Source organism: Festucalex cinctus, chromosome 5, assembly GCF_051991245.1.
Source record: "Festucalex cinctus isolate MCC-2025b chromosome 5, RoL_Fcin_1.0, whole genome shotgun sequence".
NCBI lineage: Eukaryota > Metazoa > Chordata > Actinopteri > Syngnathiformes > Syngnathidae > Festucalex > Festucalex cinctus.
In genome coordinates this window covers 22,739,365-22,753,102 of record NC_135415.1, presented here as the reverse complement: position 1 = coordinate 22,753,102, position 13,738 = coordinate 22,739,365, and the positions used below count along the sequence as shown (strand labels likewise).

Sequence of the window (13,738 nt, the reverse complement as noted above, 5' to 3'; positions counted from 1 at the left end):
ACTTAATAAATTGTCCAAAAGAAGTTTGACTTTTTATTGATATATATATTTTTTACTATTTAGTTACACAAACATGATCTCTAAACAATGCAAAACTTTATAGTTGATGAAAATACACTGTGAGTCTGATGTACAGTGTTCCCTCATTTTCCGCTGGGCTTAGGTTCCAAAAAAATACCCGCAATAAATGAAGTTTGAGAAGTAGTTTGCTTTATGTTTTACATTTATTATAAATGTTTTAAGGCTCTAAAACCCCTCACAGCGAAGTTTATACACTTTTCTCATTGAGGTACATTTTCTCACATTTATCTCGTCTAAACATTCTCAATGTTCAAACCATAAATTTGATAAAAGAGGTACATTACTGTAAAAAAAAAAAAAAAAAAAAAAAGTATGCAAAATTGCAATTAAATACATTTTTTTTTTTTTGAAATCTGTGTAACAGCAAGGCCGTGAAAAGTATACATTATGGTGAGGGAACCCTTATTATTTAAAAAAAATATGCTTTCCTTTTTGACCTTATGGAAATGGCCGCCCTAATCACACAATAGCTGTAAATATGTATATGCTGTATGTTTTGAGTTTGAAAGAGGATCAACCACACACCCGCACACCCCTACACACGTTTTTCTTAACTTAGCCTTGAGCCTGGACTTTCATTATCCTTGGAGGATTTCTCCTTTTGATGACAAGCACAGTATAAGCCGGTACCCCGCACACGCCTCTGATGCTAACATTAGCCAGCACTACAACGCTAAAAAAAATAATAATAATAACTGTCGTTCAGTGTTTGTTTGGTTGGGTTTTTTTTTTTTTTGCATCTGGACTGTGCACACAATAGGAGGCAGACTTCTGGCCATCACCCCACTTTAATTTACACTCTCTTCCATAATTGAGCAGTGATGATTGTAAAATTAGCCTCTGTGTAAATATTTGTCAAAGAGGACATCTCACTGATAATGTACATGTGAAACAATCCAAAGGCAATGAAGAGGATGTACAGTATTATAATGACAGCACATGTCATCTCTGTACCTATTCAATATTTAACAATAATGTGAATATATAAAGATTATTGACGATGAATATTTTATTATGTGGATCTTTAGAGCATATTGCTATACCTATACATTAAATCCGCTCGTTCTCTCTCTCTCCCTCGCTCTCTCTCTCACTTAATCATTGCTCTGTATTCAATATAAAATACTGTATCGATTAGAAAGAACTGCTGCTGCTGTACTTTGTGATTCTCATTGAAATTACAATGACGTCACGTGTTTCCGTGCCAGCGTCAGCGTCTTGTTGGCAGCCACAACATAACTGAAGTCAAAGGCGACTCAGAGGACGCACAATATCAAAAACAGGATGTTATGCATTCAGAAATGGCAGCCGGCTTATAAACACTAAAAACACTGATTAGTGGGTTGTATCTAAAAAAAAATAAAAAATAAATAAAAAAAAATGAGGAAGGAAATGAAACGTAAAAAAAAAAGTGTCTTCCTCACGGCCCCGAAGCCAAAAGCTGACATGTTGAGTGAATCTGTTTACAGGCCAAAAAAAAAAAAAAAAAAGTGCATTACAAGAGCTGGCAGCACATGACAGCTGATTTCATTTTAAGGCAGTAAATCTAACGCTTGGCAACATACAGCGCATGATGATGAGCGATGGAGGTGATGCAATAAGCCAAGCCATGTTTCCTCACCAACCTGTCTTTGTCTCACATCCACGGACCAAAAAGCGCATCAAAGCAAGCCGCCCGAGCCGCTGAAAGACCAAAGTGACTTGTTTTTCAATTTATCATACTTGGGAAGCACTGCTTTAGCCTGTCTGAGGAAAAAACACTTACTTTCAAGTCCAATTTGTCCGACACTATAATCAATATAAATATACAAGCCAGTTGGAAATATGAGAACCATCCATCCATTTCATACTGCTTATTCTGTTCAGGGTCACCATAGTGGTCTATCCCATCTAATTTTGGGCAACTCAGATTAACACCTGTGGAACCTATTTTTCCAGTTTTTGACTTGGGACATTCGTCATTGTTCCAACCATAGCATATGAAACTATTCATCGCTCGAGCATGATTCACTTGCGGTAGAGAGAAAACGTCCAAAGTCAGTCTTTCATTCCGATGCTTGAGGCTGTTTTTTCAGCGATAACCTGACTCCAGACGTCACACTGTTACAAATATAGATCGTGCGGGTCGATCCGGTGCCTGCAAGTGAGTGCACGGTCGTTCTGTACATGCGCCATCGTTCTCTGACACCATTCAATGCACTCAAACATCAGAAAGGGTGCATTCTACAGCCATGGCGCACTGTCTGCTTTTTGCTGTGTGAATGAAAATGAAAATTCAATTTTTTTTCAACTTGACACTCGTCGGAATCGTCTTTATTGGACAAGTATTTTAAAACAAACATTTTTGAGTACAGTAATGTGTTGTAAATTGGGATGCTTTGGACTGTGTTGTATGGGGAAGTCCTTGTAAAGCCTTTAAAGCTGCATGTGACACTCCTTCAATGCTGCCACAGTTAACTTGACAAAGTAATTAGTTACTTCACTGATTACTTTTGAAAGGAATTTCGTTAATTTACTAATTTTAAAACTAAGTTAGATTAGAAGTTACTTACCTAGTTACACTCAGCAGATTTCAACAACCCTACTTAAGTGACAGTTTTGCCACTTCACTTCAAGTGCATTTTTAATAGTGACATTTAAAAATAGTTTTTTTTTATTTAAATAATAATAATAATAATAATAATAATAATAATAATAATAATATTATTATTGTTATTATTATTATTATTGGTATTATTATTATTATTATTATTATTATTATTATTATTATTATTATTATACAAAGACTTTTGAAATACCATAACTATGTTATTTAGTAAAATAATAATAATAATAATAATAATAATAATAATAATAATAATAATAATAATAATAATAATAATAATTTAATTTAATGTTCTAGGCAGCCGCGCTAGTCTGAACACGGTATTCTGATTAATATTACATTTGTATAATATGAATTAAGCAGCAAAATCCACCCGTTTTTATCCATCTCAGGGGGCGGCCATCTTTTTGCCACTTCCTGTTCATTGAAAATGACATCACAGTTGCTCAGTTCTCAGTTAACGACCAGTCACGGTTCACCTTCAGAAAGTAGGTGAGCCGTTTTTGTGAATTTGAAGAGTAACTATAGTCCGATTATTTGACTCTGAAAAGTAAAATGTTATATTTAGGGATGTCCCGATCACGTCATTTTCAGCTGATCGGTATCGGGAAAAAATGATCGGGGTTTTCATTTTTGTCAATTTTGTGTTATTATTATTATTATTTTAGGGGCTACAAAGCAACAAAATCATCCAGAGGTAAACATATTCCCAAACAAAACGTTTTTTGTGCACTTCTGATGCCACCCCCCAAAATTATTGGGTTGGTTTTGTTAAAAAAAAAAAAAAAAAAAAAAATTGGAAGCACTTTTTCCCCCTCCTTAATACTTTGCCAGGGAATCGGATCAGGTCTTGGTATCGGCAGATCTTCAAAATCTGGTGACTCGGACTCGGGTGCAAAAAAATGTGATCAGGACATCCCTAATTATATTCGTCATTACTGGAAAATGTGCACATTTTGGAGTCACATGTTAGGGGAATCACTTGACTGCTCTTCATCTCAGTTGTGCTTTGGAATGTTTGGCGCCATTTGGCAGGCTGCATTAAACATTGTTTATTCTGTTTGTTGTCCTTGAGTGCACAGTGCCTGCCCTCTATCACAGTTACGAGTGCGTGCGTGTGTGTAGTACTAGCAAATAGAAACAGTCCGGCTTCATCTTTTATGGTATAAAAATAAATGAGGTGGGGAAAAAGACTGATCTGAAACCAGTGACTGACCCTCAATTCTCCACGTCAGAAGGTCTGGCGCTCCTCCCGCTCCCAAAGAATTCCCCATAGGTGTTCAGGCTTTACTCCAAAAAAAAAAAAAAAAAAAAAAAAAAAAAAAACTCTGACAAATGAGAAAGGCTGTGAAGTGGGGAAGTGTAGAAGCAGGAACATGTATTGTGCCGACTCCTCTGTCACATCATTTTTCTGTATTTTCTAAGAGGAAACAAAATGGAGAAACTGCAGTACACTCTCTCTCACTGACTGATGTGCGTTTTAATTTCAGTTTGTCTTCCAGCAGCAATGTTGATGTGGCGTCTACAGACCTCCATAGCTCATTGTGAAACGTGGCACAACTAACCGAAACCCTTTTAATTATCAAGCAGGTGCAGTAAATTCAGCGGGGTACACTTCACACATACTGACAATCTGGTCAAAGTCAGCAAAGGTCGTATTGTCGGATATCAGCAATTACCTTGTGCTGGTGACTGATATTTCTACTCACAGATTGGTCCATTCAAGAAGATGAAGCCAAAGGCCGAATTATGAACCAAATGACAAAGTACTCAACAGTTTGGTGAATGAATGTTTTGAACAAATCATGAATGAATCGATTCTATTGATTCAGTGCAGTCAAACCAACTGCCATTCCCATCACTAAGTTTGTTAAGATGTTAAAAAATGGACAGAATTGTTTTATGTTTTGTTTTTTACGGTTAGGGCTAGGGACACTATTTCATTTGCAAAGTATAAACTTGTCAAATTCTAAACTAAAACCTGTAATCCCTGCAAGTGAAACCTCTTTATGTAATTCCCAGCGGTTGAAGTGAACAAGGGGCTCCTGCGTCAGCGCCGCGCGACCACCTACCTGCATTACGTTAATAATCCCACGGTGGGTGGGATTACCGCAGTCCTACATCGTATGGGATTACAGTAGTTCATCTGTTTAATATAATAATGATAATCCCTCACCTCACTGAGACCCAAATGGTGGTGATCTGAATGGCATTCTCTTTGGACTGGCAAATGAAAAATCAAGCGGAAAGTCTGTGCACGACCGCTCCCTGAGGCTGCCGGCATTTCAGCTGCAGGTCACTGGTTGAAGATAAATTTCCCTCATGAGAACTTTGGGGCATGCATGCTGATGTCAACTGCCACCGCCCAGTGAATGTAGATGGAGGAAGAGGGAAGAACAAAAAAGAAAGAATAAAAGACTTCTGTTGCCCTGAGACACTCGTGAAACATTTTGTGACCTTGTAGATGTCTTGGTTTTTATCAAAGCTACAAACAAGATGGAGATATGAATGCAACTTTTTGAGGGGTTAGATGATGTCATAAGGTATGTATGATAAAGATGTTTTTAAATGTGACACATTAAATCAGCAGTGACTTTTTCTTCCATCTTATCTGGATGTGTCAAAACACTTCAGATAGCTGCATAAAAGAATCTTTCTCAATATGATACAGTGAAATTCTACATTATTGCAAACTACAACCTCAAATATACAATTTTTAGCTAGTGCCATGTAAAAGCTGCTACATATTGTTAGATTAGACCTCTTAATGATTAGACAGGTGACTTGAGCTAAGCTAGGCTGTTGTGTCGCTGTGGCCTGTCCTGGCTTGGCGCCTTTCTATCCATCTGTACTGTGGTGCACTTATCCAGCAGAAACCCATTAAGACCACCAGGTCACACATTTTCACATGCGTTAGGCTGAGCCATTCCCTGTGTGGGTGGGTGAACAAGACAGTATAAGAGTAGAGACTATTTTGAATAGATTAGACCTTCTTCCACATTCAGGAAATCAGGTTCCATGGCTATGTACTCAATCCTTCTGGCATCCAGTAAATAGTTCAACTGAGAATATGCAGTTTCCTGGTTGTTATTATTAGTATAGTGAACATTAAAGAAAAAAGAACTGGAAAAAGTTCACATCTGAACTACAATCTTGATTTTTGTGTTGGGGCAAGTCTAGTTTGCCATTTTTGGGAATTTGGAAGCAAGCACTGTCATGCTGGGTGTTCTGGTGGACCAAGGGCATTTTCTTTTACCTGTCAATTTGGTGCCTGAAGGCAGATTATACTTTAGACCAGGTGAGACCAGGTCTAAGTTGTGGTGCAGTTGGTATAACACGATTTTGATTAATTTGATTGAGACACAGGTAGACAGAATCTGCTCTCCGGGCACGTGTGGTGGATCATGATGTCATTGTATTTCATTCACAGACCGGTTGGGGAATCCATGTCCAGAAAGCTAAAACCCTGCCACAGATTGTCTTTTGCCACAGCTAGCAGGTAAATGAGCACGTCTCCAAGTGCACACGTGTTTAACTCGTAGGCGTTATTGTGACCCGTTTTGGGCTTTTGATGGTTCTGACCAAGTCATTTCAAAATAAGATAATGCCCAGGGGTTAAGCTAGTGGAGAACTTCTTGCTGGCCATGATCGTCGACCACTGGACAATACCAATTAGTGATACGTATGTAATTTTGTGATTGTTTTAGACAAAAAAATAAAGCATTTTGTTATACAGCAACAGCTTTAGCTAGTTTCTAATCATTTAGCCCTAATTTAATAAAAGTACCGGTAGCTCTGTGTGATGCAGTGCAGTTGTCCAACCACAATAACAAACACATTGTTCAAATGAATATGTGCACAATATAAAAGCCAGTGAAGCCACTATGAATTTGAAAGAACATTCACTTCGGTGTCTTTTAAGTGTGCAGGTGTTCAGAATATATTGAGCAACGAGTGTGATGTTTTACATCATTTCTGCCACCGTTTGCTATTGTTTGTATGCCACAGGTGTCGTCTCTACATTGTGATGCTGTCTGGCTTTCCTGTCTGTCCCCGCCTCTCTCTCGCTCTCTCCTGATGCCTTGGCTTTGATTTGTTGCCATGGCGATGACTGAGTAACCAGCCAGCCACCCCGTGCGGCCTGTGCCCCTCTCGGCGGGGGCTTCTTCCTGAAACTCGTTGTTTTCTCCCTCCAGTTTATTTTTTATCTCCTCATCCGCTCTAAGTGGATTTGCGGCCGGGTTGGGCGTGAGAGGCGAGTTACGCCACTGGAGGTTTCCTGCTTATTCTCATTTATCATTATTATCGTAGTGCTACAGAATACTCGGTGGAAATGGACGGTGGAAAGTGGTTGACACGTGTGCCTCACGGTTCTGAGCTGTGGGCTTCAAATCCGTGCTGGTTCCTGTGTAGAGCTTGCTTGTTCTTTCCAAAGTATAAAAACATGCATGTTAAATTGTCCTTAGATGTGAATGTTTGTTTGAATGCAATATATGTGACCTGCGATTGGCCGGCGAACAGCCCAGGTTGTACTCTCCAGAGCACACCTGCCACCCTACTGAGGATAAGTAGTGTAGATGGAGTGCTATTCACTCAAAAGATGCTACATTAGGTACACTTGAACATTCTAGGCCTTAAAAAAGAGCAATATAACATGCCATGCATTTTAAAATAAGAACAATGACTCAGTTTGTCATGGAAGGTATTAACGATATGTTGAGAGTTGTATAATAGTTATAGTTGCATACTGTGAGCTGTCTGTTATACTTTGTATTTTGCTCAGATAATGCAGACGGAATATTACAAACACCTTTCAATATGATTAAGTGAAGTTCATGTACAATATTTTAAATGAAATTAGATTATTTAAGAATTAATCCACTTGACATAGAAAATTATTGATTTGATTTTTTTCCTTTTGCGACCTTTTTCATCATCTTAAAAAGGGCATAACTCTTTAATACCGTTTAATGATCATCATACTTTTTTTTTTTTTTTTGCCTCAATCTCAGTGGGTGGCCATTTTGCCACCTGCTGCTGACTGAAAATGACATCACAGTTGCTCAGGGCGGAGTCAATGACGGATCACGGCTTACCTGAGCCCCGAGCAACTGTGATGTCATTTTTAGTTGGCAGCAAGTGGCAAAATGGCCGCCTCCTGAGATGGACAAAAACTGTTGATTTTACTGCTTCATTCATATTCCACAAACACATTATTAATGAGAATGCCGTGTTTAGACTAGTAGGGGCACATAAAACATTATTGGCAAGATTTTTGGGGGGTTGTCTTCCCCTTTAAGACTTTTACTACTTTCCATAGTGACTTTTAAATTTGTAATCATTATCTTTGCATTTTTATAACAATATAAAATAGCTGTATATTTTAGACTTCTATTACTTACTTAATTATTTAAGAGCAATACCATTACCTTTCTTTGTGGCTGTTATTTTGTTACAGTAGAGACTTTTGTTCTAAGACCTTTTCAAGACTTTTTTTTTTTTAAATAATTGCTATTACATTTTTTGATCATCTGTTTTACACTGTAATATAAGTATTGCTTTTTATGATCATCATTATCCTAATTGATTTTTTTTAATGACATATCATTTACTTATTTTACTGCTTTTTATATTTAACTCTTCTAGATTTCATTATTATTATTATTATTATTATTATTATTATTATTATTATTATTGTTATTATTATTATTATTATTATTATTATTGTTGTTGTTATTGTTATTATTACTTTTATTATTATTATTATTATTATTATTATTATTATTATTATTATTATTATTATTATTATTATTACTGGTAGTAGTAGTAGTATTCGTCGTCGTAATAGTATCATCATTATCCTTCATATTTAAGTGCTGCATTATATTGTGGAATGTGTCATCACTTTTGGCTTTATGCCCCAAATATGGTTCCTTGCCCTCTTAACGGACTACATTAACGTTTTAAGGGTTTGTTATTAATTATCACCTTCATGTTGGAGCAGTCCAGGTGTACCATGTTGTGTCCACTGTGAGGACAACAACACACATTCTGCCATCCATTCTCTCTGCCATCACGTTGTTGTTGTTGTTGTTTTTGTTTTTGTTGTTGTTGTTGTTGTTGTTGTAAATAGCTGTGGGAAAGCCTGCGCTTTGTTTGTGTCTATTTGCAGACAGGCCTCAGACACGCTGCTGATAACATCATCATCGTCATCATCATCATCATCATCATCAGTATGATAAGTCGCTTTGCCCCACTCGCTCCCCATGGTGCACTGCACAAGATAAATGCCCTGCGATGCATATGAGGATTTATGAGCAGAAATAAGTTAATAACCAGCCTGCCTCATTGCTCTCCTGGTTTCCCCCAACACGCCACAAAAACGGACTCCAGTTTTCTTAATAAGGACCGACTTGGATTGCATTTTATTGTTTGAGTGCTACAAAGCTTGTGATGTTGACCTGCATGACAGAAATGCATGGATGGAGGGCAGTCGGCAACACTGGGGCGCCATTGCATACAGGCAACAAACACAGTGGGCACAACACTGGATCAACGCACATATGAAGAGTCCTTGTTTTGCTTTCAACTGGGGCCTTGAGACCGCCATAGCCTGGATTCAAGTCTGTGCATTTGTATTGTTATTTTTTTTTATTTTTTTTGTTGCTCCCTCCAAACTGTCAGTAAACATGTCCTTGTGTCCTTTGTGTAACTTCAAAAAATACGGTTGAGCACGACTCCTACATTAGGTACACCTGCACAAATTCAAGAGCTATATTGCAAAAACATCTGAGAGTTATTGAACAAATTTTGTTTTGTTGGTAAAAATTAGGCATGTTTTTCCACTTTTTTCGCACACTGATACCAGCACGAGTTCTCAACTCTCGAGTCATCACCAATATGTACCAAATACTGTTATCACTAGTACAGCAAATTTCCCAAAAACAATGCCGCGTAATTTTCCACAACAACCTTTATATCCCAATATAGCAAATAATTAAATTCATGGCAATGATCTATTCTTTTAATTTCTAATGGTTCCTGATCATAAAAGGCCCTGCTTTACCGATACCTGTTATCGGTACTCGCCCATCCCTTGTTTAAATATGTAAGATATAAATAATAACTAAATTAAAGAAAATAACTCAATCATTAATATATTAAATAAAGTATATAAAATATTAGGGATGGGCAAGTACTGGTAGCAGGTATTAGTATTACCCGGCCAATACCTTGTTTCAGTACTCGCGACAGCGGCCATTTTATGATCAAGAACTAGAAAATTGGCATTAATTTCATGCCATTTTAAGGAGAAATGCTACAGTATATTGAGAGATAGGACTTTAGGGGGATATTTTATGCATCAAAATGAGTGGTCTCGGTATTTGGTATCGGTGTCAGTGCCTACCAAGAGTTGAGTACTTGGAGTGGAATTAAATCAGGGAAAATGTATTAAATAAATAAAAAAATTGATTTTGATTCAGGATAAAAAAAATTTAAAGCCTACAATACATTAATAAATAAATAAATAAATAAATGATTTTCTTGAAAAAATAAAACTAGTATTTAAATTAATACAAGAATTATATATAAAAATACAAACAATATAAAAATATAAACATAAATACAAGCAGTAATTATAACTAATAACTAATTATTAAATGAATGCAATAAATAAGTCAGTACGTACAAAGTTCAACTTTACAACCGCAGGGGAAGCTCTGGAGAGATAAAAAAAAAACTTAATTTTTACAGCATTTTTTTTATGCTAATGATGGAAGCTAAGCAGCTAGCTGGTGCTTTACAAAAAAATTTTACGCACACAATGTGATGCAATGCGAAATACAACCACAGTACTAATCATGGTTAATAATAACAAAGCTCCAAGGCTCTGATTCTCATACAGATCTTGCATTTGGACGCCGATGGACGCTGCAGGTGTACCTAATGGAGTGGCCTTTACGTGTTGCGTTTACAGCCTGTGGAATTTGCACTTGACAATCTTCTTGAAAGCACTTTGGAAGTCTTTGTTGAAGTAGGCGTAGATGATGGGATTGAGCAGGGAGTTGGAGTAGCCCAGCCAGTTGATGACGGCGCCCAGCCACTCGGGCATGTAGCAGCTGTCGGCGCAGAAGGGCAGCACCAGGGCCACGATGAAGAAGGGCAGCCAGCAGAAGATGAACGTGCCCATGATGATGCCCAGCGTCTTCACCGTCTTGCGCTCTCGGGCCAGCGCCAGCTTGCGTTTGGCGCCGCAGTTCCTCTCGCTGAGGTTCTCGTGCGAGGACGACTGCGGGGTGTTGGGCAGGGCCAGGTGGCTTTTGGAGCCGCTCACCTCCATCACCTCCAGCGACTCGGCCTCGTCGCCGAACTGCACGGCGCCGTTGACGCACGGCCTCCCGCCGCCCGCCTCCCCGTTGTTGCTCTTCTTGTGCAGCACGGCGGGGGATAAAGTCAAGCAGCGCTCACCTTTGACCTTCTCCGTCTTCTTCACTGTCTTTCGGATCCGGAAGCGAGCCGCCTTGAAGATCCGCCCGTAGAGGACCAGCATGAGGATGAGGGGGATGTAGAACGCTCCGAAGGTGGAGTAGATGGTGTAACCCGGGTCCTGGCTGATGATGCAGGCGTCCGGGTCGGCTCGGTCCTCGGCGCTCCTCCAGCCCAACATGGGCGGGATGGAGATGGAGAAGCCCACCAGCCAGGTGACGCTGATGAGGAGCGCGGCTCTCCTCGGCGTGCGCTTGTTGACGTAGTCTATGGGGTCCGTAATGGCCCAGTAGCGGTCCAGGGCGATGGCGCACAGGTGCAGGATGGACGACGTGCAGCACAACACGTCCAGAGAGATGAACAAGTCGCAGATCCCCTGGCCCAGGGTCCACTTGTTCAGCACCTGGTACAGGGCCGCCATGGGCAGCACCAGCACCGACACCATGAGGTCCGTGACGGCCAGGGATCCGATCAAATAGTTGGCCACGTTCTGGAGGGACCTCTCCAGGGCGATGGCCGCCACCACGCACGAGTTGCCGAAGATGGAGCACAAGATGAGCGCGCCGAGCAGCAGCGAGGTGACGATCTGGTAGCCCAGTTGCACGTACGGGAACGAGTCGGAACCGGCGGTGTTGTTGTTGTTATCGGAGCCAAGCCAGTCTGCCACCACCTCCACCCCGGGCGGGTACCCAAAGGTGGCGTTGCTGTCGTTGCTTCTGGCGGGAAGGTAATCCATACTTTGAGCGCAACTTTCCCGGGGTGGCGCAGGGAGGGCATGCAGCCAGCCCAGGTAGGAAGGTGTCAAGAGGGTGCGAGGCTGGCTGTCCCTCAGCCGCTGCCGGCATCGGCACCGATGCTCATCCCGTGCGTCCTGGCGCGCTCCAGCCGATGTGGCGAGTTACTCTCCGGACGCATGACGCACGATTGGGTGCGCGCGCGCCTGCTGTTTACATGGGTGTGCGTGTCCCGCGAGAGGTGACAGCCGCTCACTGGTGCCGAGAGTCATCTGAGCTCGGTGACGACGTGAATGATTTTATAGCAGCAGCCTCGCCACACGTCAGACCCAGGAGGTCGCTCCCCCTTTAAGAGCCGCTCCTCCACCGACTGCCCCGCTTGTTTCCTCCTCTTCCACCTCGCACCTCGCACTCTGCCGGACTGCTTCTTTCGGCTCTCCCCCACCTTCACCCAGTGAGTTTATTTACTTCCATCAAATCAGACACCGGACGTGATTAGGCTCTATGATTTAAGGCGAAAACACTCATTCTTAAAATAAATAAATAGATAAATAAATAAATGTAAAGTGCAAATATTTATTTCAATGTGACGCAATTGTGGTTTAAAACAGTTCCAAAACAAGAGTTTAGAAAGCGATGAGCAATTTCAACTATTAGTTGGGGGAAAAGGGCAGCTGCTGCTGCTATCTGCTGCACACAGGCAGTATTGCATCTAAGTATGGACGAGGTTGGAGTACTAGCTGTTTCTAAATCTTTAAAAGAGAGACAAGGCACTGATTTTGCGTTTAGAAAAATCACTAAAAGTATACATAGGCAGGCAGGTAGGTATGGATGGATGGATAGATAGATAGATAGATAGATAGATAGATAGATAGATAGATAGATAGATAGATAGATAGATAGATAGATAGATAGATAGATAGATAGATAGATAGATAGATAGATAGATAGTGTGGAATCTGAGCCTGTTTTATGTTGTATGTAAGGCATCAGGTGGACATGCTAATGTTAATTGTACAGCCTACCAACTATTGGAAGAAAATATTATTGTTCTGGCTATCATAATACATCGCTGGCATAGATAGATGTAGATAGATAGATACATTGTTTCTGGTAAACAATTGGACCAATTAAGTGAAGCACGAAATCTGAGACAGGGTACGTTTATGTCTGTTGTAGTACCAAGACTGACCTGTGAAGGGCAGCATGGTGTCACAGGGCATTCGGACTGCTGGGGAAACAAAACAGAACAAAGGAAGACCACCACCATCATCATCATCATCATCATCATCAGTGGTAACAGTAGAAGAAGAAAAATAACTTAAGGCCAACTGTTACCTATTTACTTTAACTGCAATGTTATAACTCTTCTTCTTGTCATTTTAAATCTAGTGATGATTTGTGAGACGGGATAACAACCCTCAACATAACAACCAGTTGCTCCTCTTTGTGTTCAGAAACAGTGCAAAATTCAGAAAGCTTCCTAAATGATAACCATTTAGTTATGATTGTTGGTTCAGAGAGTCTTGGAGAAGATATACATACTTACATATAATCACTTAAAATAATCTTTTAATAATAATCTTACTCACTTAATGACTCACTTAATTTAATACACAACAAAACGAGCCATTAAACATACATTGTGCTATTGTTTGGTCATAAGACATAGGATAAAGAAAATGTTCTAAAATAAGCTGCAGGATGCTAGTGCTGTGTTCGCGTTTCATGGGAAACATTGGATTCATCTTGACTTGGTTGGCCCAATGATCAAATATCCTGTTTATTATTATTATTATTATTATTATTATTATTGTTATTATTATTATTA

General features: G+C 39.8%; 1 protein-coding gene across 1 annotated transcript; it reads right to left on the bottom strand.

The window, feature by feature from the left end:
- Positions 1-10,498: 10,498 nt before the first annotated feature.
- htr1aa (5-hydroxytryptamine (serotonin) receptor 1A a) lies at positions 10,499-12,336 on the bottom strand. The gene has a single exon (XM_077522967.1). The coding sequence runs from the start codon at positions 11,907-11,909 to the stop codon at positions 10,659-10,661; it is 1,251 nt and encodes a 416-aa protein (XP_077379093.1). The 5' UTR covers positions 11,910-12,336; the 3' UTR covers positions 10,499-10,658.
- Positions 12,337-13,738: the final 1,402 nt, after the last annotated feature.

What these genes read in the sequence shown, in the direction of transcription:
- htr1aa (XM_077522967.1), bottom strand. Translation starts at nt 11,909, where the DNA reads ATGGATTACCTTCCCGCCAGAAGCAACGACAGCAACGCCACCTTTGGG.